Source organism: Nerophis ophidion, linkage group LG11, assembly GCF_033978795.1.
Source record: "Nerophis ophidion isolate RoL-2023_Sa linkage group LG11, RoL_Noph_v1.0, whole genome shotgun sequence".
NCBI classification, from domain to species: Eukaryota; Metazoa; Chordata; class Actinopteri; order Syngnathiformes; family Syngnathidae; genus Nerophis; species Nerophis ophidion.
In genome coordinates this window covers 40,787,401-40,802,483 of record NC_084621.1, presented here as the reverse complement: position 1 = coordinate 40,802,483, position 15,083 = coordinate 40,787,401, and the positions used below count along the sequence as shown (strand labels likewise).

Genomic DNA, 15,083 nt, shown 5'->3' with positions numbered 1-15,083 from the left:
GACATTTAACAAATTAGTTCTGTAGTACCAGAAGTATAGATTTCAAGATCTATTTCTGTGGAATATTCCTTTTTTATCAGCATGCTCACAATTTTAACATTTGTTTTTCAAGGTAAACCAGCTGCATTGTACGACAGATCTCACCCTGACTGGGCACCTAGTGTCAAACTGTCAAGCATGCCAGTAGTCAGCCAATCAAAAGGTAAGACAAAAACATACTCCTCATTGAAAAGGTATGAAATAAATTGTATATTTCCATTTGTAGAAGGATTTGTGCAAACTTCGTACGGATCGATACCGATGCATTCGGTCTTGCTGTCGTATCTTTGTCTCGTTTGTTTACCCAAAACATCTCTGTACCGCTTCTTTGGTGGCTTACTGGCCATTTGCGTTGGTTTTGTAAGATTACTGATATTAGAACCGGTTTTGTGCAGTGGAATGCAGCGAAGTGAGTAAACAATGAAAGCTTGCCTCTCAAAATGGCCGCCCGCAAAGCATTATGGGATGGGGTAATCGAGTGTGAGAACTATGTATTGACCACTAAATGGTAACACCCGAATAAGTTTGTCAACTTGTTTAAGTCGGGGTCCACGTTAATCAATTTAAGGTAAGCGGTGGAGAGTTCTTCGAGAACGAGAGAATTTAAAAACAGATGCCAAGGTTGCTATATTCCTGTTGAACCTGTGAATATACAATATTACGCGTATTATTACTTATTTATTATTTGATTTCACAAAGTAGTCTTCATTGTTGATGTTACGATGACTAACACTAGTTGCTAAGCTTTGCTGACATCAAACACAAGTTGTATTGTCACCTGTCTCTTAAAAATTGAATCGTCCCGTATTTAGAAGCATTGAGCTGTCAAGGGACGCACTTCGTCCTGTATTTTCATTAGCGTTAAACTCAAAGTAACCTTCTTAAAATATTTCATAACTTTTGGGATGATACATGGACTTACAGCTAGTTGAATGCCACCTCGGTCATGGCCTGAGTGAGTGGTACTTAGGAAGTTTGAAGAGAGGGGCAGGAACCCTGCCACACACAAAAAAAAAAATACAAATGTGCTGTTTTGCTTTACGGCATGCGTCGCTTCCCCCTTTTCTTATTCGTTACAAAGACCAAAGATGAGGTTCTCAATACCCGACCTGTTTTTTGTGCCTTCAAAAAAAGAATTAGAAGTCTATGTTAAATTCCCTCCGGGTACTCCGGCTTCCTCCCACTTCCAAATACATGCACCTGGGGATAGGTTGATTGGCAACACTAAATGTGCCTTAGTGTGTGAATGTGTGTGTGAATGTTGTCTGTCTATCTGTGTTGGCCTTGCGATGATGTGGCGACTTGTCCAGGGTGTACCCCGCCTTCCGCCCGATTGTAGCTGAGATAGGCGTGAGCGCCCCCCGTGACCCCAAAAGGGAATAAGCGGTAAAAAATGGATGGATAGATGTTAAAACACTCTCTACCTCTAACAACCAAAAAGCTGTGAAAACGATGATGCTGTGTTCCAAATTTAATTATTTAGAATATAATATAATAGAATGTACTTTATTGATCCCTGGGGGAAATTCAACACCACAGTTCGCTCACAATAAACAATGAAAATAATATATTATGTATAATATATGAATAATATAAATATATTCTACATATATTCTACATTTAAGTGCAGTCAAGAAGGAACATATGCATTTACTGAAAATGTGTGAGCCTATGGCTTTACACTATTGCATTCAATTTTAGTTACTTTGAGTTTGAAAACCCCTGCCACTGGTTTGTACTGTTTTGTACTTATTTTGATTATGATTTCTCAAATGTTTGTAAATGTTGCAATTTATAAATAAAGGTTTATAAAATGTAAAAAAAAAATACAAAGACGGAAGACGATCCGAATACCGGTACCTGAGTTTGAAGAGGGTAGCAGGAACCTGTTGTAGTGTGTGTTGTATTATAAAGACGACAAGAGTCCTGCTGTGGCTCAGTACCGTGTATTCAGGCTGCATGTAGGAAGTACAACGGAGGTAAACACACGTGACACAGTGACATGTTATAGGTGCAGGCACCGTGGCTGCCACAGGGTGGCGCCGCATGTCAATACAATCATCCTGTAACATCTCCCTTCCTTTAGCAAAGTATCCCCACTGGAACAATGCTGCCTGTAAATCAACTGTAGACCATCAACACACTATTCAACCTCAGATAGCGACACCCGGTTTAACATCCAATATAGCAGGATAAGAGCACACCTGTCATCAAATCACACTCCATCAGAACATTAATCACACTCCATCAGAACATCACCTTTTTTTTTTTCTTTTTTTTTTTTAAACAAAATCCACAGTCCATGTATGTTTATTCGAGTGTGTGAGTGTGTGTGTGTGTATGTGTGTCACAGTCCATGTGTGACCTAGAGGTCAAGTCTGTCAGGAGGCCTAATCAGCCTCCCACTCCGGGAGAAAGTCTGGCCCTGAAGCACACGGCGCGGTGTGTCTCTGGCCTGCGGAGTAGACGGTGATGACCTTGGGGCCGGTGAAGACCTTGGAGACTCCCCAGCACCGCCAACACTGTCTCTGTTGCCACTGCCACTCGCAGGCTGCTCTGGGGTCAATTCTGGTCGAGCCAGCGGTTGCTCAGGCATTGCCTCGGCTGATCTAAGGTCAATTCTGTTGCGTCGATATGCGGTCCCCTCTATGTCGACCAGATAGGACCGGAGTCTCAACTGCTGCAGGCACACCCATTTCCTCCATCTGCCCGTCCTGTCTCCCGGGAGTGGCTTCATTCTGACAGGCTGGCCGACGTTCAGCTCCGGAAGATCCCTCGCCGATTTGTCATACACTAACTTCGCTGCCTGATGCTTCCCCCTCAGCTTGTCGGAAACCCCCGCGAAGAATGTCACATTCGAGAGGTACGTTTTTGGAAACTTCAAGCAAGAGGAAGGAGAACCCATAGATGCTTTTGTTACAAGGCTGCGAGAAAAGGCTGCCTCTTGTGAATATGGAGCTATAAAAGATGAACTCATAAAGGACAAGCTTGTCCTTGGCATTGCTGATGAGGGCGCCAGACGTCGTTTGCTAAGAGAAAATGATCTCAAATTGGATCAAGCAATCATGATCTGCCGTGCAGCTGAGGTCATGGACAATAAATTAAAGACAATGTCACTGGGCAACTCTGGGCCTGGAGAAAGCATCAATGCCGCGCAGGGAGGACAAAGATATGGACGCAGGTCTGCCGGTAGGTCATCTGAGCCCACCAACACCAGTGCACAGCTCCAGAGAATGAGAGACACAGTGGAATGCAAGTACTGTGGTACAAGACACGCACGTGGGCGAGACCAGTGCCCTGCATTTGGTAAATCCTGCCGCTCTTGTGGCACTGCCAACCATTTCGCCAAAGTATGCATGAAGAGGGGTCAGCATGCACGCCAGTTGAATGCTGTGGATGATCCGTCAACAGTGGAACAGGAGGACAGTGATGAAAGAGATGTGTACACAGCAAAGAGCGTGGGAGCGGTGAACACGCAAGGGAAAAAGTGGTTTGTCAATCTGCCACTGCAACAGGGGGTCCAGAGGTGCCAGCTCGACTCGGGAGCCACCTGCAATGTGATTAGCATGAAGGACAAGATGAGACTGGCGCCCAGAACGCCTCTTCAGAAGAGTCTCACCAGATTGAAGCTGTACAACAGTGAGTGGATGAACTCGCTGGGGTTGTACAGCACACAGTGTGTCATTAGGGGCAGAACACACAAGCTGGACTTTGAGGTTGTGCATACAGGCCAAAGGCCCTTGCTTTCGGGGGAGACATGTGAGAGGCTAGGCCTGATACGATTCACCATTCCTGAGGAGCTAAATAAAGTGGAACACTGCAGGAGGGGAGACCTGACCAAAGAGCGTCTCATCAACACATACCACGACGTGTTCACCAGCCCAGTCGAGTCCCTGCCTGGTGATGTTCACTTTGAGCTGGACAGCAGTGTGGCGCCTGTGCAGTGTGCCCCCAGGAATGTTCCAGTGGCCCTCAAGGCAGCTGTTAAAGCACAGCTCGATCAATACGAAAAGGATGGACATTTAACCACAGTCACACAGCCCACAGACTGGATTAGCAATCTGGTCATAGTGAAAATTGCGACTATTCATTGACCCAAAGCCACTCAACCGAGCCCTGAAACGGTCCCACTACCTCATGCCCACTTTAGATGATGTGTTGTACAAGCTGCCAAAGGCGCGTATATTCACGCTGGTGGATGCGCGTGATGCATTCCTGCAGTGCCGACTGGATGAGGAGAGCAGCCTGATGACAACGTTCTGGACACCATGGGGCAGAAAACGGTGGCCGAAGCTCCCCTTTGGTGTGTCAGTTGCTCCGGAACTGTACCAGAGAAAGCAACATGAGCTCCTAGCTGGATTAACTGGGATTGAGCCCATAGCCGATGACATCCTCATAGTTGGCTGCGGGGATACGGACGAGGAGGCCAACCGCGACCATGACACAAACCTAATTTCCCTAATGGACAGATGCAGAGAAGTTAAGCTCAGGCTGAGTCTGAAAAAGTTGCAGTTCCGAGTGAAGGAGGTCCGCTTCCACGGCCACATACTGTCTGCCGAGGGCCTCAAGGCTGACCCTGACAAGATCAGGGCGGTTCTGGACATGCCGAACCCCACAGACGCTAAAGGGGTCCAGCGGTGTGTTGGCTTTGTGAACTATCTTTCCAGATTCATGCCCCGCCTGTCAGAGGTATGTGAACCATTGAGGAGGCTGCTAGACAAAGACGTGGCGTGGCACTGGCTGCCAAAACATGATGCTGCCATGAAGGAAATGAAGACACTGGTCACAGCAGTACCGGTCTTGCGCTATTATGACGCCATCAAGCCAGTCACCACCCAGAGCGACTCCAGTCAGACAGGCCTGGGCTGCTGTCTGCTACAGGAAGGGCAGCCTGTCACTTTTGCTTCCCGCGCCCTGACCCAGACGGAACAAAACTATGCACAGATAGAAAAGGAGTGCCTGAGCATCGTGTTCGCCTGTCAACGCTTCCACTTCTACCTATATGGACTGGGTGATGTGACAGCAGAGACCGACCACCGGCCTTTAGTGTCCATCTACAGTAAGCCCCTCCTCAACGCGCCCAAGCGCCTACAGAGCATGCTCCTGACACTTCAGAATTACTGCCTTACGGTGATGTACAAGCCAGGCCCTGAAATGTACATAAGTGACACGCTTGGTAGAGCCACCACCCCGCCACGGAAAACAGACACACTGTACCGACGAGAAATGGTCTGCAACATGCAACAGGAGCAGTGTGACGCAGCGGCCATTCAGCAGGCAGACTACCTCAATGTCAGCAGCCAACGCCTGGCACAGATCCGAGCACACACAGAGGAGGATGTGTGTCTCCAAACGCCCAAGGCAGTCGTACTGCGGGGATGGCCAGAACACAAAGAGGAAGCCCCCGTACTCATCAGGGACTACTGGGCCATCAGAGATAAAATAAGCGCACAGGATGGCGTGCTTTTCAGGAGCCAGCGTGTCATCATTCCGAAAGCCATACGTTCGGAAATGCTGAGGAGGATCCACTACAATCATGTGGGTGGTGAAGCATGTTACAGACATGCTCGCGATACATTGTACTGGCCCGGCATGCAAGGGGAAGTCAAAGACTATGTACAGCAGTGTTCTGTATGTAACGAGTATGCGCACGAACAACAAAAAGAGACCATGATGTCACACCCGCTCCCCACACGTCCATGGCAGCTGGTAAGCATGGATTTGTACAGCTATGCAGCACAGAACTTTTTGCTCGTGGTGGACCACTACTCCGACTTCTGGGAGATAGACCTGCTCCCTGACTTGTCGGCCGACACCACAATCCGACGAATCAAGGCACAGTTTGCACGTTATGGCGTCCCGGACAGAGCCATCACAGATGGGGGAAGCCAGTTTGCCTGCAGTGAATTCCGTGCATTTGCAAGGGAGTGGGGCTTCGAACATGTCATGTCCTCACTGCGGCACCCAAAAGCTAATGGCAAAGCAGAGTCTGCAGTAAAGATTGTGAAAGGCTTGTGCAAAAAGGCGGACCGTGCCAAAGAGGACCCCTGGAAGGCCATTCTGCATTGGCGAAACACGCCCACTGAGGGCATACATTGTAGCCCAGCACAGCGTCTCATGTCACGAAGGCTGAGAACACTTCTTCCGGTGGCCGACCAGCTCCTTGCACCTCAGGTCATCACAGAGGTTTCCGACAAGCTGAGGGGGAAGCATCAGGCAGCGAAGTTAGTGTATTCAGGCTGCATGTAGGAAGTACAACGGAGGTAAACACACGTGACACAGTGACATGTTATAGGTGCAGGCACCGTGGCTGCCACAGGGTGGCGCCGCATGTCAATACAATCATCCTGTAACAGAACCCTGCCACATTTCAAAACTACAAAAGTGCTGTCTTGCTGTACGGCATACGTCACTTCCCCCTTTTCCCATTCGTTCCAAAGAAGGAAGACAATGCGAACGCCTGTGTATAGTTACTGCTATCATGGCAGAAACCGATAAACAACAAAAACAACGGAAAATTTTGTCTGAGGAGACAAAAAAAAGAAAAAGGGAGGCTACCCGGATAAAAGGACAGTCCAGAATCAACATTGGCCCGGCGTTCAATCGCTGGCGTGCGCTCAAAGACAAGGAGGGATTTTCGACCGATGCTGCCTTGGCTCTGTTCCTGCTGGACCAGTGAGTACATTTCGATGCTCAAATCGAAATTATAATGCTAATGTTGCCTATTGGACATTTGCGTGGTAGCAATAAATAGACACCAGCTTGATAGTTCGCCTCTCCACACTGACTGCAACATTTCTTATTCATTTATTTATCTTTATTCCACACAGCTGGCTATCTAGAATAACCTACCTAGCTTCGGGTAATCAGACTCCAACTGTGACTTTTTCACCACTGTGACATGTTTGCTTTAAACCGTAAAAAGGGAACACTTGGAGAAGCTACGTGTGGCTATCACATCAATGATGTACATGCTATCCATCCATCCATTTTCTACCGCTTATTCCCTTTCGGGGTCGCGGGGGGCGCTGGCGCCTATCTCAGCTACAATCGGGCGGAAGGCAGGGTACACCCTGGACAAGTCGCCACCTCATCGCAGGGCCAACACAGATAGACAGACAACATTCACATTCACATTCACACACTAGGGCATGCTAACTTGGTCCTAAGTGTCATTTAACATCTATTCGCTCATGTTGTTAGTAAAATAATGTCTTGTTTTCAAAATACCAGTATATCTAAAACACCAGTGTATCTAAGTTGTTAAACACAATATGTACAGCTTCTTCTACGTTGTATGATACTACAAGTAGCTGGTAATACAGTAACTTATCATAAGGTATAATAATATTTACTTCAACTCATGCCATGCTGCCCCACTATGTAGTTCTCATTTTGATGACAGTTGTCAGTTACTCTATCACAATGGTTCTCAAATGGGGGTACTTGAAGTTATGCCAAGGGGTACGTGAGATTTTTCAAAAATATTTCAAAAAATAGCAACAATTCAAAAACCCTTTATTAATATATTTATTGAATAATACTTCAATATGATTGTAAGTTCATAAACTGTGAAAAGAAATGCAACAATGCAATAATCAGTGTTGACAGCTAGTTTTTTTGTGGACATGTTCCATAAATATTGATGTTAAAGATTTCTTTTTTGTGAAGAAATGTTTAGAAATACGTTCATGAATCCAGATGGATCTCTATTACAATCCCCAAAGAGGGCACTTTAAGTTGATGATTACTTCTATGTGTACACATCTTTATTTATAATTGAACCACTTGTTTATTTTTCAACAAGTTTTTAGTTATTTTTATATACATTTTTCAAAATAGCTCAAAAACCACTAAAAAAGAGCAATATTTTGAACTGTTATAGAATTTAATAAATCAGAAACTGAAGAAATAGTGCTGCTGTATTTTAGTTCTTTATCTCTTTTTTTGAACCAAAAATGCTTTGCTCTGATTAGGAGGTACTTGAATTAAAAAAATGTTCACAGGGGGTACATCACTTAAAAAGGTTGAGAACCACTGCTCTATCATAAAGCATATTCTGTTTAGATTAGGCCTGGGCAATTATTTTGACTCGGGGGCCAAATTTAGAGGAAAAAAATGTATGTCTATTTTTAGGAAAACTAATACAAAACCTCACAATAAAGTCTGATTGAATGCTAAAAATGTTATGACAGACCACCTTAAAAACTGAATGGAACTGTACATTTTCTATGAACGATAAAACCCTGAATTCAGAGAACATATGAACGTCACATGTCCAGGCAACATCCCTGGCCAGGCCCTCAGGGTGTGTTCATCAGAGCTGGCTAACATACTTGCTGACATATACAACTTGTCACTTGTGCCCACCTGCTTCAAGATCACCACCATCAAAATACTCCGGGCGTCGTGATAAGCATTCGCATTTTCTTTCGCTCCCGCTCGGGAATACATTCAACCGCTCAGATGATCCCACACTTAATCATTTTTCTACTGTGGATCACGGATACAATACCTTCTTGAAAGTGAGAGTTGTGAACGTGAAATGGACAATCACTGCGACTTCTACCTCCTAGGTAATTCATCGGCGAAGCACCTGGGCTTCGGAGGTAATGTGATCCACTCATGCCTCACAGCGGATCGGAACAGAAGAAACAAGCCCCTGACTGGTAGGATAGACCGAAGATTTACAATTTCACTGTTACTTCTACTCTCAGGAGATATTGAACTAAACCCTGGACCAATAACCACCCGGTTAATGTTGTCTTGCCTGGCGAAGCCTAGCAATGTTGTTGTTAACGACGCCGAGGAAGCTAGCGTTGCTGCGGGACCTCGTCGGAGCTATGCTAAACACATTAGCTCTCCACCTCCGCCAGCTCTCACTTGTTCATCACCAAACTAACTCACCTGCGTTCCAGCGGTCGGCGGCACGACGGAGGACTTCACCCCGATCATCGGTGCGGTTGGCGGCCCGGAGACGGAGGAAGACAGCTCAGACACCGGTGAGGACAGCGGCTCGTCGGCAGACGGCGTAATGGCTTTTGACGACACCCTGGCCGCCATTACTAAAGTCGGCAGTGCGGAGGTCCTCCTAACCTCTCCCGAAACCCTGAGGGTCATCACCGCGTCACCTGGACCCCCCACGGCCTACACAGGTTTCAGGGGACTCTTCGTAAATACCTGGTCATTGTTCTCCACCGCACCAAAACCCGCTAAAACCATTTGAACCCCTACCACTCCTACTACCCTCCACCCCTCCTCAACTCCGCCCCACCCCCATCACCTGGACGACGAACAAGTCTTGCCACACAAATTTCAAAAACAACCAACATCCTTCTGGACAGTACCTCTCCCCAACGGACTCTGATGTTCTTTTTGGTTCCGGTGGGCTACCACACATCCATCTTAATGTGAACTGCCTCTCTGGAAATAAACTCGACCAAATCAGAGAAATTTTCCACAACAATAAGGTAAAAATCCTGTTTTTCTCTGAAACTAAATTAGATGAAAGTGTTTCTGACTCAGAGATAGAGATAGAAAACTTCTCGGTTATCAGAGAGGACAGGAATAAACATGGTGGTAGTGTTTGTATGTATATTCACCAGGATGTTAAATACATAACTCGCTCTGATCTTAACCACAATGCCCTTGAATCTGTGTGGGCAAAAATCAAATTTACAAACGCTAAGCCGGTACTGATAGGGACTGTATACAGACCCCCTAATCATAGTGATTTCTATGGTGCTCTTAAAGAGTGCTTAGCTGGTGTAGACAACATGTAGAAAATCATATCTGGAGATCTGAACACATATTCAACGCAGAGATGTGCCTGTCTTCAAATCTTACAGCAAGTTCTGTAATCTGCACGCTCTCTCCCAGCTAATAACACTCCCCACACGGGTGTGTGATTCCACCCAATCAACCATAGATCTCATCCTCATATCAGACCTGCATAACATAAAAAATAGTGGGGTCATGATCTGTGGTCTTAGCGACCAGTAACTTGTCGTTTAGGGTTGGTTTCAGCTTTTTAAAGGGTATTTCATCACATAAACAATACGGTATTAGGGGTGTAACGGTATGTGTATTTGTATTTAACCGTTTCGGTACGGGGGTTTCGGTTCAGTTCGGAGGTGTACCGAACGAGTAGACATGCTAGCAGCTAGCAGGCTAGGACAACATGTTAAAGCCAGAGCTGGGAGACCCTCCTGCCTCATTAAGATCTCCCGTTTGGGAACACTTTGGCTGCGCGATACAACAATGGAGGATGGAGGTTTGCCAAGATTGTTCAGCAGCTGCTTCTGATAACACGTCAAACATGTGTTGCACCTTTCCTGCTTCTGGCTCCCATAGTGTCTCCCTTGTGCGCACAACCCTTCACTCTACCCGGCAGTGGGTCTCCACAGTTCCGGACTCCAGGGTAAATGAAGAGTCCAGCGATTAGTTGCATATCATGGCTTTATTGAGGTCTTCTACACAGCCAATCCAACAAAACACTAGCCACTCCTGCGCTCTACCGCTCCCTCACCTCGCTCGCCCGCGCACTCCCTGACGTCACATGCTGTCACATATTAAAGGGCCACACACACACATACGCTACTCGCATAACACAGTGGTTCTCAACCTTTTTTCAGGGATTTACCCCCTGTGAACATTTTTTTAATTCAAGTACACTCTAATTAGAGCAAAACATTTTTGGTTGGAAAAAACAGATAAAGAAGTAAAACACAGCACTATGTCATCAGTTTCTGATTTATTAAATTGTATAACAGTGCAAAATATTGCTCATTTGTAGTTGTCTTTCTGGAATTATTTGGTAAGAAAGATATAAAAATAACAAAAAACAATTGGAAAAAGAAAAGAGTGAATTAATTATAAATAAAGATTTCTACACATAGAAGTAATCATCTACTTAAAGTGCCCTCTTTGGGGATTGTATTAGAGATCCATGTGGATTCATGAACTTCATTCTAAACGTTTCTTCACAAAAAAAGAAATCTTTAACATCAATATTTATGGAACATGTCTACAAAAAACGGCGAGCTGTGTTGATGAACGTGGACCCCGACTTAAACAAGCTGAAAAACGTATTGTGGTGTTAGCATTTAGTGGTCAATTGTATGTACTGTACTGTGCAAACTACTAATAAAAGTCTCAATCAATCAAAAAAAGCTATTTATATATGTAGAAAGGTTTTGTTAAGAAACCATTCTGAGCCTTAACCTAATTTAGTTTTTATCTTATATATGTTTATATATGTATTAACCCTGGCAATGGACCCTGTGTGTATATGTATGTCATGCCATTTTTTTTTACAAATTTGGTAAATGAATTACCCAAAAATTTATATTGTTTTCTTACTGTACCGAAAATGAACCGAACCGTGACCTCTAAACCACGGTATGTACCGAACTGAAATTTTTGTGTACCGTTACACCCCTATACGGTATATATTTATTATCATATATATATATATATATATATATATATATATATATATATATATATATATATATAAAGGTAAATCTATGGTAATCTAGTAATTTATCCAAATTCGCCAAGATCACAATATTACGTTTAATCACTATTTGCCAGGCAATAATATATTATTATATTTTAATTAATACAACCAAACATTTTATAAATGTATTATGTGCATTAACAAAGAAGGCTTAATGTTGTATGTAGCTTCTGAACGAGAAATAAGCTTTAACAGATCAATATTAGATCAATAACATGACTTTACTATCTCATTAATGCCGTGGAAATGTCTAACTGTCATTTATTAGACTCGATAACTGCTTAATTATTTTCAAACACATCGTTACAATAACCACCAAAATAAAGTGTTTGTCTTACATGTAATAATGAGTTGTGGACAGACAAAGCCCAAGCAGTGCAGCTTTAACAAGTGGTGCGCACTCCCGTGACTAGGATACATTTTCGGCAGGGAATCAGTTTTTGGCACAGCACTGGTGGTGACAGGCTCAGTAAACAAACTAATCAACATGGAATACCCTAAACAGCATGTTGGCCTTCTCAATAGGGAATTTGAGTGTAAAAGTAGTATGCACTACAGTGAGGAATTTTCTTTTTATCGAAGCACTTACATCTTAAAACGTTGCATTAAAAGGGTAAAAGGAGAAGCAAGTGAATAAATATTTGTTTACATGTAAAAACAGACGGATTAAACTTATTACAGTAAACAGGACGTTAAAGATGCATTTATATATCCTTCTTCCTTGAGTCTCTTTTATTGCTAATTAAAACAAGATTATCATAATAAAAAAGGATGATATTTAGTCATGATTAATGCTAATCAATCCACAATAACCCTGTGATTAATCTGATTAAACATAGTTTAACAGCACTAGCTTTTAAATCTGAGTACTGTATGTAACTTCACATATTCACTAAAATGCATTTATATTGACCAATGTTTTATGGATGTTGTACTTTGCCTTAGATATGAAAAATACGAGAAAGATCTTCTGACATCACAACGCCAGTCTATAGCAAAAGCTCCTCACCAACCTGTTTCTCCTGTTGTCTCTGACACGCAGTTGGAAAGGTAAAAAAAAAGGTCTAAAGGCCATTTTGTTTGTATTGTTTGAGATTACTTTTCCATTGTTGGAGTAGAGCCTTGCCAAACGAGCATTGATCTTGATGCTAGCAATGTGCGTATTGATTCTGTGATATCAATGGATCAACTAGTATCCTGAAGAATAGGCAGTGTGCATAAGACTACCGGTATAATAAAATGCAGTAAAGCCAGTGTAAAAAATAAAAAAAAGAGTAGTGCAAATATAGTGTACAAAGATTAAAGCATTAAAGGTTTTCATAGTGTACTCATTTGGTTATGAAGTAGTAGTACAGTAGTTTTATGATATAATGTAAAGCATTCACCTTGGACAGTAGACGTTTATGGTATCTGCTTTAAACACACCATCAGCAGCTTCTCCATATTTTCATGGATAAATGTCAAAAGCCGTGTAAATATTTTAACAGTCTTGTCTGGCATTGGTCTCATTCAGTATGATACGCTGGAAATGCATAAGCAGGTTTTTGATGATTTCTTTATTTGTCAAAATTAATATCTTCCACTTGTTCTTCTCAGCCCTCTGCTTCACACCCATTTACTTCCTTCTCATGCTTGAACAAACAAAGTACCGTAATGTCAATCTCTAACTAAAAGCTAATGCTATCAATTAAGGCCAGATGTTTTGGTTGGATCTTTGAGGCTTCACTCTGACATTCGTTACTCCGACGAATGGCGGGGATGCTTGGAGCAAAAATTTTGCTTGCAATTTTAAGTATAAAAATTAGCCGAGAGACAGTTTTTCTTTCAAAACACTCTTCAGTAGAGGTACTGTCATTTGTTTGCAGCACACCCCCAGTCTTGTGGTGCTGGGGCTGTGCGATGTCTGAAAAATGTTTTTTTATATATCGGGTAGATATATATTATTATTGATATTTTAATGACCTATCGAAAATAAGGACATGGGGGAATTTTTTTTTTAAACATTTTTATTGAAATTTTCCTTATAATTCCCTTAGCTATCAAGGCAGAAAAAGAAAGGAAATGTCAACAAAACCATGGAAAATAATAATAGTAATAATGGATTAGATTTTATATTGCGCTAGCTATCAAGGCAGAAAAAGAAAGGAAATGTCAACAAAACCATGGAAAATAATAATAGTAATAATGGATTAGATTTTATATTGCGCTTTTCTATTATTAGATACTCAAAGCACTCACAGAGAAGTGGGAACCCATCATTCATTCACATCTGGTGGGGGTAAGCTACATTTGTAGCCACAGCTGCTCTGGGGTAGACTGACGGAAGCGAGGCTGCCAGTTTGCGTCTACGGCCCCTTTGACCACCACCTTTCATTCATTCGTCATTCATTCACCAGTGTGAGCGGCACCGGGGGCCAGGGGGGAGTGTCCTGCCCAAGGACACAACGGCAGCGATTTGGATGTCTTGAGGCGGGGCGAACCCGCAACTCTCAGGTTTCTGGCACGGCCGCTCTACCCACTACGCCATACTGCCCCAAAACACTCAATCATCCATCCATCTCTCCATCCATTTATTTTCTACCGCTTGTCCCTATCCCAGCTGCACTTGGGTGGAAGGCAGAGTTCAATGTAAACAAAATGTTAAAATTACATTGTATAGTTAAGAATAAAAAAAAATAAAATTAAAATTATGTTTAAAAAATAAGGAATATATAAGAAGTGCTTAATTAAGTGTAACAAAATAGTGCAAAATGTAGACAGAAGATATACGTAGTTGTTCATAGATGTGCATAATTATTCTGGCTCAACGTGATGTGCACCACACCACATGCAATTTGCATATGAATAATTGTACGCTTGTTTTTTTTTCTTCAAGGAGACATCTGAATCCTATTACAGTCCAAAACAAGATCCACCCCCCCATCTTCATGGTAAAAGAAGAGGCTGAGGACGAGGCTCGGGCAGAAATAGAGGTAGAGGTATAAGACGGGGTCATTTCTGTCGCCATTCTGAAAAAAACTTTATTTAGAATTTCAAGCAAGCAGCCGTGTGACTGAATTCTTGTTGATTTTTTTTTATATTTTTTTATATGGTCATTGGTGTTATTGTTTGTTTATACTGACAAAACCCCAAGATACTTTAAAACATCTAATTGTTTTCATTCACATTTAAATATTGATTGTTTTATTGTACATCCTTTTGTAAATAATTAAATATATATATTTGGAAATGTTTTAGTTGTGGTTTCTTGATATTTTCCTTTTGAATAGTTTGACCTGTAAAAGTGGACAAACAAAGAACTAAAAACTCACCAAAATGGGTTTTAGTCTGCAGAAACATAGCAATACCAGAAATGATTGCAAATATCTTCGCTCCACATGGATCTCTGTATATGTTGGTCTTTGCATTGTCATATAATCAAGAGGAATTGAAAAAACAATTGTTTTATGTAAATTTTATTTTGGAATACAAAACATAAAATAATTTTTATGTTGAAATGCAATAATTGTATCTAAAACACACA

General features: G+C 42.6%; 1 protein-coding gene across 3 annotated transcripts; it reads left to right on the top strand.

Moving 5' to 3' along the window:
• The first annotated feature begins 6,394 nt into the window (after positions 1-6,394).
• si:ch211-40k21.5 (uncharacterized protein LOC100332117 homolog) lies at positions 6,395-14,789 on the top strand. Of its 3 annotated transcripts, XM_061915939.1 has the most exons (5): positions 6,395-6,714; positions 8,616-8,708; positions 8,958-9,509; positions 12,506-12,610; positions 14,436-14,789. In XM_061915939.1, the coding sequence occupies exons 1-3, from the start codon at positions 6,684-6,686 to the stop codon at positions 9,263-9,265; spliced, it is 432 nt and encodes a 143-aa protein (XP_061771923.1). In that variant the 5' UTR covers positions 6,395-6,683; the 3' UTR covers positions 9,266-9,509; positions 12,506-12,610; positions 14,436-14,789. The 3 variants fall into 3 exon arrangements, with proteins under 3 accessions (XP_061771923.1, XP_061771924.1, XP_061771925.1); XM_061915940.1 differs by lacking the exon at positions 12,506-12,610; XM_061915941.1 differs by lacking the exons at positions 8,616-8,708; positions 8,958-9,509 and having other exon boundaries at positions 6,433-6,714.
• The last annotated feature ends 294 nt before the right edge of the window (positions 14,790-15,083 follow it).